This window comes from Lactuca sativa, chromosome 8 (assembly GCF_002870075.4).
Source record: "Lactuca sativa cultivar Salinas chromosome 8, Lsat_Salinas_v11, whole genome shotgun sequence".
NCBI lineage: Eukaryota > Viridiplantae > Streptophyta > Magnoliopsida > Asterales > Asteraceae > Lactuca > Lactuca sativa.
The window spans coordinates 152,086,100-152,108,433 of record NC_056630.2 but is presented as its reverse complement, the minus strand read 5'-3'; the positions used below and the strand labels follow the sequence as shown (position 1 = coordinate 152,108,433).

Sequence of the window (22,334 nt, the reverse complement as noted above, 5' to 3'; positions counted from 1 at the left end):
CCTAGGTCGTATTTAAATGAAAAATGTTGATCTGATTAAGTATGTTAGGAATACTCTATGTATGTTGGGCGTACGTGGCAAAGACCTAAACCCTAATTTTCAGGGTTTGGACCCTATTTAAGCCTCATTATCTCTTTAAGAACCTTCATTCATTAGCCTCCATCCCCATTTTCATCCCAAACAAACATTAATTCCCTTGTGTTTGCATTTTGAGCTTGAAAGTGTGCTTGGTGGTGTTCTTGATGGAAGGAGAAGGAAAAGAAACCATCTTGGAAGCTTAACGCACTTTGGATCCATAAGTATCTTACCCTTAAGCTTTATTTGTAGGTATAAAGCTTGGACCTTAATGTATAAATTGCTTAGATCTTGTTATCATGGAAATTGTATGCAATTTCGGTCCCATAGCTTAGTCTAATGGAGTATGAGATTCTCCATGTCCTTGAAATATAGTTTCTTGTAGTTTTGAGCTTCTAGATTCATAAAAATGAGAGCTTGGACACTCTCACTGAGCCATGCAAGAGTTTGAGAGTTTTGGGTGACTTTTGGACCAAGGGTTTGAGTTTTCATCCTCTTGAATGGATGAAAATGTCAGATACTTTATCCATTAAGACGTCCCATTTTACTTGGATCTGATTTTTGGTACCTTGGCTTAATGGAACAAGATCTTTATGGAAAAAGTTTGTGTTCAGCTCTGGCACGCTGGGGGTACCTGGAGGTACGTTGTGCGTACCAAGGTTCAAACCCATAACCTTGTAAGGCACCCTCTACGCTAGGCATAGAGGGGAGTACGATGAGCATACACAACCCAAAATTATTCTTTGACTTTTTGACTTTGACCAATATTTTGATCATATATGGATTAGGGGTATTTTGGGTATTTTGAGTTGAGTTTTGCGATTTGGTCACTGTTTGTTGCATAGGTGACCTGTAGAGTGGGTATTCGGAGCAACATGTTGTTCAGCTATTTGTCAGACTGTGAGGTGAGTTTCCCTCATTATACTTATGGGGCGAAGGCACCAATGTTGGACCAATATATATGTATCCTGGAATATAGGATGTTGTAATGATGTAGTGATACGTTTGATTTGTATCATGGTATAATGGATCTTGTTATGATATTGTGATTTGTTACATCTGTATCCTGGTATATAGGATGTTACTATGTAGTAGAATGTAGATATGTCTGTTTACTTGTTTATTGGTTATATGTTAATCTGTTGCATATGTTGATATAATATGGTTTTGGGTTGAGGCTTTAGTGCTTTGTGCATGAGCCAATAGACTGGGGGTATTCTATCTCGATGGTTGTGGACCAGAGGGTATACCTGTCTGATGACTGATTAAACCTATTGCATATTGGCATTCTAGTCTGATTACTGATTGGGCCGAGGCATTCCAGTCCGATAACTGATTGGGCCGAGGATAATCCAGCTTGATGGCTGTTGCCCCGAGGGTATTCTAGTCCGATGACTTATTGTGCCTAACATGCATGATTATATATGTTCTGTTGTGTGGGGTACTTTGGGGAACTCATTGAAAATTGGCTTATAGTTTTAGTTTTATGTTTCAGGTACTTCAGATGATCATGGGAAAGCTAAAGTATGATTATGAACATCCTTATGGTTTTATGATATTTGATTTTAGGTTAATCTGATATGCGATTATTACTTTTGGGAAGTATGTTTTGTAAAAAATTATGGTGTTTGGTTGGATTTTAAAAATCAAAATTTAACCTTAATTTTTGGGATGTTACACGCGTCGTGCATTCCATAGGGGATGCCACGCTCTTGGTTGGAATATAGTGACGTTGTTAAATGTTGGCCTGACACGTGGCGAAAAGTGGGTGGCGATGTGTAATCTTGTCAGGCACGCCACGTTCTTGACGTGCGCGCGTACCGTTTTTACGATTTTCAAAATTATGTATCTTCTTCATGTAAGCTCCATTTTGACGTTCTTTATATCCCAAAAATCTCTCGATTATATCTACATCTTTCATTTAGACTCCGTCGGCTCTCTTTGACTTTATATTTTTCACACAGGATTAGACTGATAATGCCTGTATAAAATGCATAACTCTGTCATCCGGTGTCTATTTTCAACAGAATTTATATAATTGGATTCTTATTAACAAGATCTTCCATCTCGTTTTTATCGTTTTGGATTAAAAAACGTTTGATCTAAAATTCGATTTCTGAGTTGTATACTGTTATGTTGAATCTTAGAAAAATCATAACTTCCTCTGACAAATTCAGATTCGTTCTCTATATGCACACTCTTGGTTTAACGACTACTAAATCTTTTTTTTTTATTACTTAAGCTAAAAAGTAATTTATTGAAAATCTAATTTATATGATACATAGAGTTTTATCGATTTAATCGCGAAACTTCGAAGAAGCATAACTTCTTCATATGAAGTTGGATTTGAACGATCCTTATATCTCTGGAATCCTTATAATGTATACAATTAGGTTAAGATTATCTGTCCTATGTAATCTTTTTATTTTTGACGTCTATTTTAATCTTATTTATTTTATTATTAGATACACATAATATCCTATAAAACATGTAAGCATGTAAATATATGAATAATCATTTCTTATCCATTCATATAAAGATTACAATAGTTTACCAAAGTGATTACAAACTATGACTTACCTAGCAGAAAACATGGGTGTTACAGTTGTTTAGGTGACCTGTAGAGTCGGTATTTGGAGCAGTGATTAGCTTAGCTATCCTTTGGACTTTGAGGTGAGTTTCCTCACTATACTAGTGGGTCGAAGGCACCAATGCTGACCTAATAGGTTGTGTTTTGTATCCTGGTATATATATAAGGTTGCTATGTTGTAGTGATCTGATAGATTGGTATATATGTATGATTACCCGTACTTGCTGGTTATATGTTTATCTTTTACATATGTCGACATAGTACGGTTGGGTTGAGGCGATACTGTTATGTGCGGAAGCCAACAAACTCTGGAGCAATCCAAACATAAAATGAGTGCTGTTAGGGCAATGCAGACTTATGTTACGGGCTCGAGAGCAATCCAGACATAAGATGAGGGCCAATAGGTCAATCTAGACTTATGATGTGGGCTTGAGAGCAATCCAGGCATAATCCGAGGGTCGGGAGGGCAATCCAGACTTATGTTGTAGGCTCAGGGGTAATCCAGTTTGATGACTGTGGACCCAACATGCATGTTTGTATATATTTTGTTGTGTGGGGGTATTTTGGTAGAACTCACTAAGCTTTGGCTTACATTTTGATTTCATGGTTTTAGGTACATCTGATGATCAAGACAAGGCAAAGGCGTGATTATTCACATAATCCGTGGATATTTTGTTGATAGATGATTTTGGGATACTCCGATTTATGACTATGTTTTTGGAACAATGTTTTTGCGCGATTTATGGATCATTAAATGGTTTTGAGAATGAAATTTTTTAGACACAATTGAAAAAAAATGGTCCCTGTGGTATGCATTTTTTTGTCAGGTTTGGTCCAAACCTCGACTTTTTTGGATTGGTGGTCATTTTAAGCTTGTTTCATTGCATATTTAGTCCTTCAGAATATTGAAATGACTATAATACCCTTGGGGTATTTATTTTTAATTTTTCTTTCATTTTTTAAAATCTAATCCTTATTTATCTATTTTATTAGTCAGAAAAGAGGTCTCTCTCTCTCTCTCTCTCTCTCTCTTCTCTCTCTCTCTTTCTCTCTCTCTCTCTCTCTCTCTCTCTCTGAAACCATCACAGAAATGTGCATTGTCTTCTTACTCATGCAAAAGAACCACCATGGTTGTGCTCCACTTCCCTCTCTTCAATGAAACGTTTATACCTAAATTACACAAACGAAATCCCCCTACCTTTTGATTCCTCAAAGATTCTTTCTCTGTGTCCTAATAAAGAGTTCTTGATAAACCCTAACTCTTAATTGCACACCCCAGAACAAGAAGAAGAGAAGAAAATATGATAATTGCTCGAGTTTTTAGAGTTCTTGAAAAACCCAGTTCTTATATCCACACTGACAAAGGAAGAAACCCTGTAAATTGCGATTAAATCTCTTATAATTCTAGACTGATTATAAAATGAAAGTACCAAGAAGTCAACAATGTTTGAGTTGTTGGGGTGATTGCTGACCTAATTATGGTGGTGATAATGTTGGTCAGAAGTTTGTTGGTAGCCATTAGACTTTTGCCGACACATTTCTTCTATACTTATTACTATGTTCTCAAGTAACTTCGTCAGAACTCAAAACAATGGAATCAATTAGTATTAATTTCACATCACAATTCTCAAATCTATTTGGAAACTGATTTTGTAAGGCTAGAAGGGTTGGATGGCTATTGAAATTACTTATCCTTATGTTCATATCATCAATTTCTCAACTAATTTCTTGCTTCAAGATGGATGTTTTAAAGGAACTAGCACTGGGGTTCGAGATTTTACTGATTTTTTCTTCCGTATAGGGATTGATATCTTATAACTTTTGTATTCCTTCAAGGTAGCGTCAAGTTAGTGGTGGTGTTACAATTTTAGTGGCGGTCGTGCTTGAGATTCACAACAGTTTTTCATGGATATGGCGGTGGTTTTGAGTTTGCTAGTATGATCACGAAGAAGAAGAACATGTGGACAAAGAGAGAGAGAGAGAGAGAGAGAGAGAGAGCTAGATGTGGGCAGACCGGAGAAGAAAACCTTGAAGTAGAAAATCATTGTGCGTGTATCAGTGTATGTATGTGTGGAACCTAGAAAGTCGTTGGATTATTCATGTGTGTCTATATGTTCATGAATTTAAAAGAAAATAGTAAAAGTTATAAATCTTCAAAAAAAAATTGACTTTTCACGATCTATTGTGGTGATTGTTTAGAGAAGCAAAATGTTCTTGATTATCCTTTCTTCCGGAAGCTGAGTTTGCATACCAGAGAAGCAGGTAAAGGATGCTGAAAGGCGAAGAGAGATAATGGGGGAGTGTTTGGCTGTTGAGAGAGAAAGAGAGAGAAAGAGTATAAAAGTGTATTAGTTTTTTATTATTAAAACTTTTAAAATAAATAGAGAAAATATAAAAAGTGTATCAAAAGGGAATTTTAGTCTTTTTAGTTTTTTGAGGGACCAAAATCACAGTTAAACATGGTCAAAAGGACCACCAATCCAAAAAAGTCAAGGTTTGGTCCAAAACTCAAAAAAATGCGTAACACAGGGACCATTTTTGCAGTTTTGTCAAAATTTTACTAGGATTTTTGGTACGTTATAGAGGCTCTACTGCATTGGAAAGTTCGACCGAAAGAAGTATTTGCGTCGAAATTCTGCATGCAAGTTTTCAAACTTTTGACAGAAACTCTTGTAAGTAAAGCTACGTTGTAACACTCCAAAAATCATAGAAATTTAAAAATTTTAAAATCAACCATTAACCAATCATTTTTTACAAAAAGAATCATTGTTTCAAAAGTATTAATCAAAATTAGAGTTTTCCCAAGATCCAATAACACAAAACATGAAGATGTGCACGGTCACGCCTTCTCTTTCCGACGATCATCTGAAGTGTCTGAAACTAAAACTGTAAACCAAAGCTTAGTGAGTTCCCCCAAAGTATCATCACACCACATATAAAAATACATAAATTAGCATGTTGGGTACATAACCTCCTGGGTAGATTACCCTGGCCCACAACCTCCCAGTTGGATTGCCCTGCATACCACATACTAGGTCCACAACCTCCCAGTTGGAATACCCTTGGCCCACAACCTCACAGTTGGAATGCCTTGACCTACAACCTCCTAGTTAGATTGCCCCAGTCTGTTGACTGACATCACAAAGTAGTAGTATCAACCCCAACATAACATGTCGACATATAACATATAATATACACATTCAATAGCCTAATAATAATACAACCGATAATTACAAGTAGTCCTACAGATCTACCAACCTAACACATATCAGTAACTATAAGATAATCAATAGGTCTATCGCATGATCAACATATCATAATTCAATATCTAACAGGATATCAATCTAGTTGGCCGAACTTGGTGTCTTCGACTCGTAAGTACAGTAAGGAAAACTCACCTCTCAGTTTGCAAAGATATCTAACACAACATAGCTTCGAATGACAACTCAACTGGTCCCCTAAACACCAAATAATGACAGATCTCAAGTGCCACTTAATTTACCTAAAATACCCTCACATCAAACTTAGTCAAAGGTCAAGCTCGACAAACCAGCAGATTCAATCCAGCCGAGTACGTTCGACGTACTCATCTGTATGCTGGGCATACTTGATGGTTGACCAGGAAACGGGGGTTTGGCTGCGTACTCATAACGTACCAATTGGTGCGCCCAACACATGCAACTAAACTTCTTCTTAACATAATAAGTGTTTAATACTTGATCTTTTATGTCCAAATTATAGATCCAAGTCCCAAATATTGTTCTCGACCATAAAGTTTCCAACTTTATGGTCTTACATGACCAGTAAGTGCTAAATGCTAGAAACCCCAACCTCTTATCCGTTAAGACCACCAAGCACATGTATGGGGAAGATTTAAGATCCAAGACCCTATTTTTATTCTTCTAAACTACTCAAAACGTCTAAAAGGACTGTTTAAATGGGCTGGAGCATGCCATACTCAAAAAGGTCAAGACTTATGACCAAAATACTCATGAATCAAGAACTTAGCAAGATCTAAGAAATTACAAGACAAATTTAAATCTTTATACCTCTTGGAGGTTTCTAGATAGGTGAAGATCCCATATCCAAATCTCTTTCAAGCTTCCAAGATGGTTCTACTTCCTTCTTTCTCCTTCAAGGCCACCAAAAACACACACAAGGATTAAGAATGCTCAAACAAGTGTATATGGTTTGCTAAGATCGTATGGAGGTGTTCGAGGTTGATGAGTGATGAGGTTTGGAGGCCATAAAGTTGGTTAAATAGGGTCCAAACCTTAAAAATTAGGGTTTGTTTCTCACACATGTATGCCCCCGTACACTAGGTACGCCCCACGTACGTGATCCCTCCACAAATATAACAAAAATGCCACTATGGGCCATTTTTCAAGCTTTCTCATGCACAAGGGATAAAATGCAATAATTCTACGTACTTAGGGCTACACTTGAAAATACCTCGTCATCAGAATGCTACATACACATACGACGCTTTAAATGTAACTTATATTTATGTTTATTGTCGTTATTATGAACATATAAGTAAGATATATCAGTGATTCTAGCCAAAATACTGATTGGTCTACTTACATGAGTGATGTCTATGCTAGATCCGTGATGTGTTTAAAGTAGATTTTCCAAACAGTATACTCTTTATACCAACTAGATCCTACCTCAAAAGTGAGCTTACCTAGTATTTCCTTATTTCATAAAACTCAGTATTTCTTTGGGATTATTTAAGAATCCGGTAGTGGTTAATATAACCTTATAAATACGAACAAATATTGAGATGTATTAATATTCGTATTTATGTCGTTTGAAAGAGGAAATTTGAAGTGTGGGATGAGGTGCTGACTTTCCCGCTAATCTTCCACCTCAATCAAGTGAGTGCATAGTTACTTTCATGAACATGATTTTAATACAAGTATTTACTAAAAGTATTTAATATCTGTTGAAAGTTTATATGTGAATTAAATACTTATTATCTGGAATATGTGTTAAATGTATATTTGAACATACAATGTGCGAATCAAATATGCTTATATATATATATATATATATATATATATATATATATATATATATATATATATATATATATATGTGTGTGTGTGTGTGTGTGTGTTAATGTACATATATGATATTATTACATGATGATCTAACGGAAGTATCATTACTTAAAAGATTAATGTATATTAAATATCTGATACTTTATGTTAAACATGTACACTGAATTATGATAGTGTTGTCTAAACATGGTTACTATTAAAAGTTGATTTCAGGGACTGTAGTCTTGCCTGGTTTTAAACCAAGACATATGAAGGATGATTAGTTCTAATTAAGTTGGATAAAAGTGTAGTCGTATACTTTATTGCGAGAGTACGGTATGAATAGGAAAACAATTTTGGAAGTTGATTACAAGCATTATATTAGGCCTAAAAAGGATGATTAGTTCAATTAAGTTTGGATATTAGGCAACATCATATTAAGAATATGTGTGAGATTGGAACGGAGAGTAGAAATCTATTCATTGACACTAATGTTTGGTGGGGTACGAGTTACACACTGGATTACTATATACGTATTTCCCTTCCTTTTTAGATAGCCATAAATGGTATGTTTCTTTTAGGCAACCGTTAGGTGCCTGGTCATGTGTTAGAGTAAGATGAAAATGACTATCTATTTCTAAATTGTCTTGTGGTATTAATGAATCATACTGATCCACATAAAAGGATTGTGTGTTCATTTGAGTACTCTATCCCCTATGGTCGCCTTTATTGACTAACGCCTGCTACCAAGGAATCTCTGAAGCAGTATAGTCAACTCATTGCTTACAATGATCCATCATGTTATATCTCAAAGGATCAATATGTGAGGATCGACGAGATGATTAACTAAGGGAAAATTGTCTTATAGATATTTATGTGGGGTTGTTTGATAACAGTTGGTTTTGTAGTGTTAATACATATGATTTATTATCTCGAGTCACTCCCCCGACATCGTGCGCTAAAAAAATAAAAACTACACAAATGAAGAGTATTTGTACACTTGCACGCCGCGCCGTGACAAGAATCTCGTCGTGCCTTGGTGATAAAGAATACTCCTGTTTTTCCACATGTCGCTCTCTAACTAACATGTGTCCTCATGACTCACTTCTTCTCAACGTCGTGGCGAGGGCTGCCATTAACCCTTTGACTTTTACTTTCATTGACTTTCTAAGAATAGCAACATACTTTTTTCTCAACATCAAACACCCATAACTTTCTCATACGGACTTCGATTTCGACAAACTTTATATCCATGAAATCGGCGTCGTATGGACTACAACATTATTTTACTGTATTTTGTTAAATATCAATAAATAACTTAAAGTTAACTCCATTCTTTATTTCTCCTACTTGTCTTGTAAATAAATTGTACTCCTTGGAATAATACCTTTTACGAAAAACAAGTATTACATGGTGGTTGTGGTATTGGCAGTGGTGGCGGCGACAAAGATAGTGGTTCTGGTAGCACGTGGTGATGGTGGTGGCAGCGACAACGACAATGGTGGTGGTGACAGATGATGGTGGTGGTAGTGGTGACAGTGGTGGTGATGTTGTTGGTTAAAGTGGTGGTAGTGGTAGTGGCGGTTAATGGTTGCTAGTAGTAGTGGTGGGTATTGTTAGTGATGGTAGTAGAGGGTAATATGATAATCTTGTACTTTCCCTCATGCATTGGAATTAATTTCATCCAAACTTGGAAGGAATTCACTTTTATTCATTTGGTGGAATAAAATTCATATACGAATCTAATTTCATCTCAAAAAATTGAACAAAACACTGGAATGTGGTGAAATTGGATTTAAACCAGCCAAGCTTCCTTTCACATACCTTGGAGTTCCGGTCGGAGCAAATATGAGCCTTTTAAAGAACTTGAAAGAAGTGATTGAAAGATTAAAATCAAGATTGAGTTTTTGGAAATCGAAGTCCTTATCTCTGGAGGGCGGTTAATTCTAGCTAAAGCTGTCTTAGAAAGCCTTCCAACGTTTTACTTTTCCCTGTTTGTTGCTCCAGCAGGTGTTATCAAGACTTTGGAAAAAATAAGGCGAAGATTCCTATGGGGTGGTGCGTATGAGAAAAAACACATAAACTGGGTGGCATGGGATAAGGTGATTGCCCCCAAAAGGATGGGGGTTTGGGACTAGGCTCACTTAAAGCTCTCAACTTGTCCTTAATCGTGAAGTGGTGGTGGAGGATGAAAGTCGACAAAGCAGGGTTAATGTCCAATGTCATAAAAGGGATTCATAATCTTCACAATAAACCTGTTGGCTTCATGTCCAAAAAATTGATACCTGGAGTATGAAAAAACGTGACCGGAGTACAAGAAGAGCTGGCAAAATTAGGAATTGATATAAATGATGTAATCTCAAAAAATGTTGGCAATAGGGACGAAACCATGTTTTGGCACGACAGATGAATCGGAGATACAACATTAAAGGAATCCTTCCTAGAATTATACAATTTGGAACGAAAAAAACGGTGTAAAGTTAGTGATCGTATCCAGCCTGGAAGGATTACATGGGATTGGAGATCAACTCCGACTTTCACGACTCAACTTAATGAGGCTGACATTCTCCTTGACATGGTCGACAATCTCCATCTGAATCCACGATGAGATGAATGGATTTTTAACTTATCAAGTGATAAGGCATTTCATGTGGATGTCCTTAGATCCATAATTAATTGGAGAGATACAACCGCAACATTAGGGAAGGTATATTAAATTGGATACATGAAGTTCCACTAAAGGTGAATTGCTTTATGTGGAGGGTACATTTAGACCGTATCCCAACTGCCACAACCCTACTCAGGAGAGGTGTGCAAATCGGGCCCCCCACCTGTTGTTATTGCGATTCGGAAGATCAAGACACCACCCATGTGCTACTAACATGCCCAATGGTTGCCAAGGTTTGGGAATGGGTATTTCTCTGGTGTGGGCTACCTGAAACAATACCTGTGTCAATTGGAGAGCTTCTGAAATTTCCTTCACAATGGGGAACATGTCCAAATAAACGGAAAATATTATTAAGTATATGTTATGGAACGACATAACTCTTTTGGAAAGCAAGGTGTGATCGGATCTTCAAGAAGATTCGAACTTCCCCTGCCGTAGTGGTAGATATGGTAATATCCATAGTCTTTACATGGATAAAACACATGAGAGACAATTGTAATTATCGATGGGTCGAATGGTGTATTAATCCATTTTTTTTGTTTGTAATTTCCTCCTTTAAAACCTTGTAATACATCCCTAGCACCTTGCTAGGGATTGTTTTGTTTAATAATATTTGTTGGGTCAAAAAAAAAACATGTTTAACCAACAAAATAAACACATTCAATTAGATTATTTATTTATTTAACGGGATTCAATTAGCTATTCAATTCATAAACTTTATAGTATAGACATTTAATGTAACCACTTAAATTAAATAAGGGAATCTCTTATTATTCTCTAGCCATTACGGTATTTATTTGTCGCATAATAAGGATCGTTAATTTAGGGTTAGAAGTGTCATTCCTTTGATTCAGATTCAAATAATTTAACTGAATTATTTTGAAAATAATTTTAAGGAAAAATTAAATGAATAAATAAAGAGAGTGGGTGGGTGAAGTACCTTTTAAAAGCTAAAAGGGCTGGTAGCAGTGAGAAATGTCGATTTCTTTATTAAAGACGATATCAACGTATTTGCTCTAAGTAGATAGTTTATATTTTTATATGGTTTATATGCAACGTTTTGTCTCACATGAATTGGGTAAAAACGTGATTTTTCAACCAATACATATAAATATAAAAGAAATTATAGATGTATTTGTTAAAACTAGTTGTAAAGTTGTAAGTTGGTAGCTAAAAATTAGAAAGGATAACCAAAAATTGATAGATATAAATGTAATAAATATGTATGGAAAGAAAAATGTTGACAGAGATTCATGTTAACCTTTTTGTGCATGGAAATGGAAAGAACCTATAATTGCTTATGCTTTTTCAATCACGAGATATCTATTGTTGTTAGTAGAACACTCAAGACAACACATGAGCTACTGTACTTAAATAATAAATAATATTAACATTGTAGCTATATTAGATATTTAGTATTTAATTTAGTTAAATACTCTATTAAATAATTAAGATTTTATAAAAACTCTTAAAAGACGTTTAAAGGATGCGTCATGTGTCAATACTCTTAAATGAATAATAAGTTAACAAGACCATATTTGAACCATATAAGTGATTAAGGAATCCTATTGTTAATATTAATTTTAAATAAATACCAAAAACCATTATTAAATATAATGTTAGACCATCTACAATATTTTCTACGACAACGGTCCTATTCCATGGAGTACTCTCCGGGGGGGGGGGGGGGGGGGGGGGGGGGGGAGAGGGAGAGAGAGAGAGAGAGAACCCTGATTTGTCATTCTCGTTCGTGAAAGACATAACAACGGTTTACTACCAGGACCCACAATAAGACTGAGACATCAGGATGATGTGTATAGTCATGGTTCGTAATTACATAAACCACGATGACCATCATGATGGGTATTGCATATGCCTTTATCCTGGGTTGAACTAAACTGTATATATATCTTATCATTCATGGTTGTACTATTTTTTTCTAATGTTTAGAAAGTAGATCTTCCACATCTTATTTTGTAATATTCTATATAAATAACTCATCATATTGTCATATAGCAAAACTTGTAAGCCCTTGTAACACATCTAGTATTATTAACAAGTCTCGTATTATTTAGAAGTCTTATTTCACATTAATAGTTTTATTATTTATTTATTAAATTAGATTTATAGTTATGTTATTATGTTATATACATATTTATGCAGTAATTATTATTTATTATTAGATTAAGTATTAGATACTAATAGCAAGGTTTTGAAAACCGGACCGGAGACCGAACCGGTCGTCTTATTGGTTCAATGGTTCAGGTGGTCCAACCGGTCGGATCGGTCTCAGAAACCGAAAAAACCGGATGATGTCATAATTATATTTAATTATATAAAAAATACAAAAAATGAAAAAAATAAATATTTTTTAAAATTTCCAGTTTTGACCGGTTTTTACCGGTTTTCACCGGTTCAAACGATTACCGGTTTTTTGGCCTTTAAGAACCGGATCCGGGACCGGTTCCTGGTTGAACCGGTCGAACCGGCCGGTCCGGTCCGGTTTTCAAAACATGGACTAATAGGCTAACACAATAATTTTACTATTACATGTAATCTTTTATTAAATCATATAATGTCTACTATTATTGAGTTGTATAATTTACAAATTAAAAAAATCAACGGTATTTTAATTTATTATTTTTTAATATTTAAGCAAGAATTAATGAGTTATCAAAATAGTCACAAATTTCGCATATCATTTGCAAAATTGAGATAGTAACTGTCAAATCATCAAAACGATGTCGTTTTGAAAAAAATTATGAATGAAGACGCGAATGTTATCTTTGAAATACAAACAAAATCAATTTTTTTGAAGTTTTTTTGGGTTATAAATCTTCAAAGATTATTTCCACACCAAAATATTATTTGATATTGTAGTTTTCACATACAAAAATGGTATTAAAAAAAAAAACAGAGTCAAATTTCGTATTTATGACTTGCAAATTTTTTTGTAAAATACGAAAATTTTAAGTTTTTAGTAAAAGTGCTACGAGAATTATCTTTAAAAATTCCAATAAAAAATAACTTAAAAACATTTTTTTTTAACTACAATCTAAGATTTTTGTATTTTTTGTAGAGAATTTTACAAGTGATTCTCTATGATTTTGTCATTTTGATAGATGAAAACTATAATATTAAACTTTATTTTGTTGTGAAAATTACTAACACAAAAAAAAATCATTTTTTTGGCTTATAAAACCAGAGTTTTCGGAGATGACATTTACAAAACTGAAGGCTATATTGGCAAAAATGGTAACTTTTGGTTTAATGTTGGAAAATAATTATATAAAGATTAACTCATTTTTTCTTAAAATTTATTTCATTTAATAATTATATTTTATTATATTAATACTAATATTTTGATAAAAACTAGAAATTATAAATAATTAACCTAAATTATAGGTTAATTCTATAGTTATCCAAAGTTGTTTTGTATAACCCCGTGTGTGAGTGAAATAATATATGTTACGTATGATTTGATTACTTATACGAATGATATGAATAAGAGGGAAAAGTATATAGTAACACCCAAATTATATGATATAGTTGTTATATTATTGATGTGGTAATGATGACCAATTTAGAAAGAAATATATAATTATTAATTAAAAACAATTAGAAAAGTAACATGACAGAAAATATATATAAATGTATTTATGTAAATTACTTTCAAACAGATTTTGAGTATAAGCTCAACTAACATTCATATTTCCTTCACTAAGTTTATTATTTTTTTAATTCAAATTGGTTACTGAATCTCACCAATTATAATGAGCGTTTTAAATAAAAATTATCTGAGTTCAGGTACATTTTACAACTTAAATAAACACAAACTCTACAGTGGTGTTTGGGATTGCTTTTAAATATAACAAAAAAGATTTTTTGCAAAATGAACTATTTAAAATGTGTTTAGATTAATAAAATAATTTTTAATGTAACTTTTATATGTCATAAAAAGTTACAAAAAGCCACGTTTTTTTAACTTTTCAATTTCCTCTGTGCAAAAAATTATTTTTAAAATAACTTTTCTATTACCTAAACATCTTTTAAATTTTAAAGAAGTTAAAAGTGATTATAAAAGAAATGTCAAACACCCTTTTATTTTTAATTACAATCTTAACCATTCAATAAAAAAACAACTAGAAATACAATGATTATAATATCTTATATTAACATTTTTTTGAATTTTAATAAACACGCTAATCAATTTATAATCACCCCTTAAATTACATATCAAATTTAACATTTATGACACTCCTCGTGATATAAAAATGTGGTTTAAGAGACTAAACTCCAGAAAACAACTAGAAAAACTAAAAGAAACATTTATTATTTTTATTTTATTAATATTGCCATAATAAGGCATCAAAGAAAAAGCTGCCAGGTGATATAACATGTCCGGAAGTCGACGGCATTACAGACAACGGCTCTCCACCGAAACATCCACCGTCGCCGCCCTCCACCCATGGCGACGACGAGAAGTAGTCCCAACCAGAGTCCACAAATACAAAATCGTTCGAGTTAAACCCTTCTCCCAAACTTGGAAGCTCCACTATCTCGCTCAGCTCTTCCGACGGTGGCTTTCCCGAATACGACGTCAACGTGGACGCGGCGGAGCAGGTCGAAGAAGCAGACGTGGACGGCGTCATTGCGGTTGTGATCTGGTTGAGATGAACCATGGAAGCAGCTTTAGTGGCCGCTGCCTGGACATCACATGGTGAGCATGAAATGGGTCGGGGCAAGATGTCCGAAAGTTCAGGGAAGTTAAGAATGGCGGACTTGCCTTTGATGGAGAGTGCAGCGACGTCGTGTGCACGTGCAGCCATTTCCGGGTCAGGGAAGGTTCCAAGCCAGATCCGAGATTTCTTCTTCGGTTGTCGGATCTCCGATACCCATTTTCCCCACGCCCGCCGCCGAACACCTCTGTAAACCGGATGTTTACTGTTGTTTTTGGTGGCTTTGCTACTACTGCTATTGCCATCATCATCTTCTGCATTTTCTCTGCTACGTTTGATCCATTTCCTATTTGGATCCTCTAAACTCAGTTCTTTAGAAAATGGGTCGGATATTGTGGTGGTGGTGGACTCAGTCTCAGAGTTCAGAGCCTCCGCCATTGTAGGTGATTACCCAGTGTGCAAATAGCTAGTAAAGCTGCTGTTAAAGAAATCTTGAAATGGATGATCCGACCCGAACGAGAAAGACAAGTACTTGGTTTTTGGAAGGATGTATAAGTGAAGTGAGATTCGTTAGGGAGAAAGTTTGAAGTCTAAAATCTAAATGCATTCAGAAGTGTTACGAGGAGTTTATATAGATACACAGATAAATATAGAGAGAGAAAGTAAAGAGACAGAGAGAGAAAATGAATGGTGAAAATTTGATCATAATTACCTACAATACATATAGAGACATGTGAAAATGGATGACACAATTACCATGCAAAAAATGTCAAACCTATTTTTATTGTTGCCGTAAGATTATAAATCTGATTTGACATATAATACCATAATTATATTTCACTATTTATGAAGGGAAATATAATACAATTTTTAAAAGCCATGACCAATGATAATTTTAACTAATTTACTACGATTAGGTAAAATGGCTAATCTTAAAAAAATATAAAGTGCTTTTGTCATATTTTTAATTAAATAATAATTTTTAGAGTTATTCACAATATCATATTTTAGGTATGTATGGCAAAGATTATAATGTATTAGCTTAATAGATGTAATATAAAACTATTGCAAAAGCTATTAGATAATTTGTTGATGTTAACGATTGATAATCTTGTTAATATGGAGTACTCCCTTTTTATGAGGCAAATTCTAGACAATCAATTGATGGATAATGAAATAATCGATCGGTATATAAGGAAGCGGATTGGGTGGACAAATGTTTGGTTGGTCTCTTCCCGTGCAACGGAAACTTTGGAGTTCAATCTCTAAAGAGGCCTTAAACAAGGAGACTTATTTTCTTGGTTTATTTTTTATCATATATATGGAACGGGTGAATATGGCTATGGTTGATGTTGTTGATCATCTCCTATTTGACGATGTTGTTGCCGTGGAGAAATGTGTTATTGTGTAACATCCGTTTTTTCATTATGTAATTTATTCTGACTTAAAATTGTTCAGTTCATTGAAATCTGAAGATTTATTTAAAGGCACGGAGCGCCTATTTAGATGGCGTGGCGCGTCTGGCCCATGTGTTGAATGGGTTTGTCAGAGTTTTGAGACTATTTAATGGTCATTAACCCCTTGGGTTTGGTTATTCTAAGCCTCCATCACCCTTTGAGCGATTTTTCAGAAACCCTAACCCCCCCTCTCTCTCTCTCTCTAGCATTTGGTTGATTTGTGGGCTTATTTCTCCATTTTCTTGTGAAGCTTGAAGATCTTGAAGTTCTACTAGTATCATAGACTGAATGAGCAATTATAGATCCAAGAAATTTACTTTATTTTGGACCTTTGTGAGTATAAAGCTTTTAACTTGCTCTTTGGTTTTGCTAAATGTAGTTATTTCTCGGGCGTGTTCGATATGCAGCGTTTAGAAGCATTTGGCTTCTAACTTTTAAGAAAACACTCGTAAAAAAGAAAAAGATGCGTTCGGCTACATGGAGAAGCTTTCAACAAAACGCTCATAAATCAAAAGTTACCCGCTACCTGCTAACTGCTACCCGTTACTAGTTAGTTTTGTCGAATACACCCCTCATATTTGTTACTTTTTGTTCCTTTTGAGCTTGTGCTTTGGAGTTGAGAGAGCTCCAACACCTTTTGAGCACCTTGGAACATTCTTTAGACTTGTTAGACTAGGAAAGTCATGTTTTGGTGCATGTCCATTAAGCCATGCAAGTTATGAGGTCCTTTAAGTAAGTTTTGATTATTAAAGTTTAGATCTTGCTTGTTTAGGGTGACTTAATGGATAAAATTGGAAACTTTATCCATTAATACATTAGTAAGAATCAGATTTAGAAAAATAGAGCCTTAACTTATTAGATTTAGTCGAAAAACCCTTGAAAAGGCCGAAACGCAAGGCAGCTTTTGATAAATATGGAGCCACATCTAATTTGGAGCTAAGACTCAACTATTTTGTGTTATAGCGGGTGCGAGGCGTCCATGAGAGTGCATGGGACTCATGGTTTAACTAAGTGTTGACTTTTGACTTTTTGTCTAGGTTTGACTTCGGGTCAAACTTTCAGGTTCTAGGTCATAAACTAGGGTTTGACCTTTTATTTAATGTCTAGGTGGTTTATGAGATCATTATTTACATTATCTGTGTGCATTGGTGATTATCCAGTTTATATGTGTAACATCCGGTTTTGAGGGATACTTCATTTTTAATTTGAAATTTGATTTTAGGAGTCGTCATGGCATGGGGAAGGATCTCCATGGCATGACGAGGCATTTTATGGTCGTGGGTCTCTTTTGACTCGCCACGAAATGGCAAGAAAGGCCACGGTATGTCTGTCACTGACGTCTTAAACCCTATTTTTTTGGGTTTTGTACCCTATTTAAAGGAATGTTGAGGCTAGGGTTTGTTCACCCTCACCCTCAGCCTCCATCCCACTCTTTAACTTAGAAGAAACCCTAATTCCTTTTCCTCCTTTATTTAAGCCTTCTTGAATGCTTTTGAGTGATTTTGAAGGAAGAAGGAATAAGCAAAGGATCAACAAGAAAGTCCTCATCTCCCTTCCTAGCTCGATTATGGACCCTTGTAAGTATTCAATGCTCCACCTTTTTTATAATAAGTTGCTAGATCTTAAGTTTTGTCCCATTTTCTTCTTGATCTTGTTAGTTAGGGTGGTGAGAGTTCATATAGGTTGGAACTTTATGATTCTCTGGATCATTTGGAGTAATTCTTGGTTTGCATCTAAAGTTTGGTTGGTTGTTTGAGCCATGCATAAGATCTTGTCTATAATCCCCATTTTGACCTAAGTTGAGTCCAAGACATGCATTGGAAGTGCATGTCTAAAAAGCACCAAACTTTAATTTGATTTTGGTGTTATAAGCTCTTCTGGAGCAAATGGATCTGAGATTTTAGGGGTTAAGTGCTTCTCAGTTAAGCCTATGCCATGATTGTGCATTATGGACCTAAGACTTGAGATATAGAGCTCTTGGTGAGTATCAAAGAATAAAGTTAGAAACTTATCCATTTAGACACTAGAAATGATCAAATATGGACTTTGGATCCTTTGGGATCGAAGGATTCAACTTAGCCTATTAAGACACTTTGAATCCAATGCCCACGGCGTGGCGTAGGTTGCTACGGCGTGGTGACTGGGCAAAATGCATCTATTTTGTCATTTAAGGGCCACGACGTTGAGACTCAACTTTGATCGTTGACTTTGAATTTTGACTTGCGTTAAATTTTGGTCAAACCCCTAGTTTTGGAAGGAAAGCTAAGGGTGTTCTTGTATGGCTGTATAGATGGTTTATAAGATATATATTTGCAGCAGTAGGAGCAATAGTCGTTGATCATCGTTTGTTAGGTGAGTCTCTTCAAAGTAATTGTGGGTCGAAGACACCAATCCTAAGTGGGGCCTGATGAATGTGTTAGGCGGAGCCCATCGCATGTTATTGACCGATCTATACCAGGAGGGGCCTGATGTATGTATCTATGTATGGTATGTTATATTTTGGGGAACTCACTAAGCTTTGTGCTTAAGGTCTATGTTTAAATATTTTTCAGGTACATCTAGTTTAAAAGGGTAGGGCCCAGCTTGATCGCATCGTATCCACCATTATGTGGCTTTTGATGATTTTAGGATCGTACTTTGATAAGATTTTCATACTGATATGCTTTCAATGGTTTGTGATGATTAAGGTTGATTTAAAAACAAAAAATTTTACTTAGTATTATTTGGATGTTACAAGTTGGTATCAGATCCTTAGTTTGATGGATTCATGCATGCTCCGGGGTGTGTCTAAACTCAAACTGAGGAATTAGTAAAAGAACAAGATTTCTCTAAAAAGGTTTTATAAAAATGGGGTGTGATGCATGCAATTGGACGAGCTCAAGTACGTGTTCCCAAAATAACCATACATGTTTAGTTGATTCAGTTTGTGAATATATGAATAACATGCTAGATTAGGGCTAACGATCTCCCCATATGTGTATGTGAGGAGAGATGCCTTGGTATGCCTACTGTATCAACCTCTAGAACTGCATGCTAGTATGGATTATAAGTGATCCATTAGGATGGCCTGCTAGGTAGTGCTTCGGTTAGAACTCGATGCTCGAATGCTAATAGCGGTTAACTATCAAGTGAAATATGCTAGGATACATGTTACAAAAATTAGATAATTTTAGAAGGTTAGGTTTAACTCTATTGCGTAGCTCTTGTTTGAGTCCAACCGGTGTAGCGTGAGACCTTGCAGTCAAAGAATTATCTAGGGCCTGTTACATGTAATTATATTTGTTGGGTAGTTTGCATGTGTTAGTGAGAGTTCCTTCTACAGCTGATGGCAGAGAGTGGCAGGAATGGAATCCTAGGAAAATCTAGGAAGTGTGATAGCTTATCGGATGCACTGGTTAACAGGAGTGTAGAATGTTTGAGTAGCAAGGGAATCACATAGGGGAATCAGGATGGCTCTTGAGAGAAGTACATATAGGTGTGGAAGGTAGTATAGGGCTTGTACTACTAAAAGTATAGGATTCGTACTCGATGCAAGAGAAGTCACGAGGATACTAAGTAACTCGCTATATGTGGAAAATGTTTGAGTGTTTTTCTGATAATTGTATTGTTTATTTTCAGTATGGTGGTCACTTGAGGTGGTTCAGGTCCAGGTGCGGGATCGAGTTTGGGCTCTGGATCCGAACACATGGATAATCAGATACAAGAGTTCATTTCATATGTGATCATTTGTAGCATATTAGAGCAGACTCCTGTGATCTTTGGTTTGATCAAGGAGGACATATTGAAGTTGATGGATGAGAGTCTAGGTGCATTCCGTACTAAGATAGTGGCTATGGTGGGAGCAAGCTCTTTGACTTTTTGAGAGTTTCGTGTATGTGGGGCTCCTGAGCTCTTCGGGAAGAAGGACCCCATTGCTAGCAGATGATGGTTGTCGGACATTAGGAATGCCTTCCAATCCAGCCTTTGTTCGGAGTAATCGAAGGTCAGATTTGCATCATGTCATCTGAAAGACAAAGCCCGTGACTGGTAAGAGGAGGTGGTCCATGTTGGGTTAAGGTGTCTAAGCCAATAAATAAATTGGTTTATTTTTGAATTAAGAGAAAATTCCTTTTGAGTTTTCCCCATAACCAAAAATAGCTAGAAATAATATTAGGATAGAGAGAGAGAGAGAGAGAGAGAGAGAGAGAGAGAGAGAGAGATAGATAGATAGATAGAGAGAGAGAGAGAAACGTTTTGTTAATATATATTATGTGATTAATAAATTAATTGGGAATAGAAGATTGATATGTTAATTTTTTATGTAAATAATAAATTAACATGAGATCAATAGTTAAATAATTGATTTTTTAATTTATATGGTTAATAAATTAATAAGAAATCAATAAGAATTAATTAATTATCAATCATAATTAAGTTGGAATTAAATTTGGGATTAACAGGAATTAATTAAAGGTGCAATGGGTGAATTGTAATTGTTTAATAGTTGAACAAAAGAAGCAATTCTAGAATCATCCAAGGGATGAACGAAATTAGGAGTCTTTCTAGGGTTTCTAGAAGCCTCCTGGTTGCTTAAAAGAAATGATTTGAATTAGAATTAAATCTATTATTTATTCAATTCAGATTCTGTGTTAATTGCAAGTTACCTAAACTATAAATAGGACCGCAAGGCCATCAATTTTCGTTCATGACATTCCTAAGAGTATTAGGAATGAAATTTCCTTCTCACCCTTCTCTCCCCTCTTCATTATAGGGTTTCTAGGGTTTTAGGCGTGACCCATCAGAGGCACGAAATTTCTTGTTCTTGCTTTCTGAAGATTATTCAATAAGGAATTGTTTGATTATTTACTACAATAATAGAAAGGTATCTAAACCCTAAAAAACATTATAAATTTCAATAATAATAAGGTATTCCTAAGGTTCTTGTGACATCCCCATTTTTACGGCCAGAAAAGGCCGGTTTTGTTTATGCTTGTTTGAAAATCATAGTAACATTTTAAATATAAGTGTTGCGGAATTTGTCCGAAAACAAAATATGATAAAGATTTATCAAAAGCATTTCCAAAGAAATGTATTTCATTAAAAGACTTGGGATGTCATGTTCGATACAGATCAAAAGCATAAACAATACAATATAAGCCTTACTACATTATTTCATATCTACAGGCCTATATCCGTAATCCCTCATCCAAAACATCACATCTATGCTCGAGTGCCACTACCTGTAATACATGAAACTGAGTGGGTCAGGCTTGGGAGCCTGGTGAGCACATAGAATTTTCAACCCACAATAAATAAGTTATTTAATTTCATCAACCAACTGTTGGGTCGTGTTTTGTGTTAAGTATTGCGTCTATTGGGCTCGTTAGTTAGTCCATTTTGTATCTCCGGTATGGGCCTATCCATCCGTGAGTTTAGTAGGGTTTAGTATATATAGGAGCTTGCATGCATCCTAGAAGAACGACGATAGAATAGAACGATCAGAAAGTGATTATTCAGCAAGTTTATTACTATCGTTCTTGTAACCCTAAAATCCTCTACAACAGAAGTTCTTAGTCGAGCTCTGCTGAGGATTGTTTGATCTAATCATTCGACACATATTGATCCATACTTGTGTTATTTACTGCTTTTGCATCCATCGCATTACCTGTTAAGAAGATCTAATCGATCATTAAGTTTGTTAATAACTTATCAATTGGTATCAGAGTAGGAGACTGTGTAATTCATACACATCTTTTCTGTGAAAAAGGTTGCGATTAGGGTTATTCCGCATTAACTAATATTTATTGAGCCGTCATCCCATAATTGACGTAACTCAACATTTAT

General features: G+C 35.2%; 1 protein-coding gene across 1 annotated transcript; it reads right to left on the bottom strand.

Moving 5' to 3' along the window:
- Window positions 1-14,563: 14,563 nt before the first annotated feature.
- LOC111905296 (ethylene-responsive transcription factor TINY) lies at window positions 14,564-15,730 on the bottom strand. Its single transcript, XM_023900985.3, has one exon. The coding sequence runs from the start codon at window positions 15,490-15,492 to the stop codon at window positions 14,722-14,724; it is 771 nt and encodes a 256-aa protein (XP_023756753.1). The 5' UTR covers window positions 15,493-15,730; the 3' UTR covers window positions 14,564-14,721.
- Window positions 15,731-22,334: the final 6,604 nt, after the last annotated feature.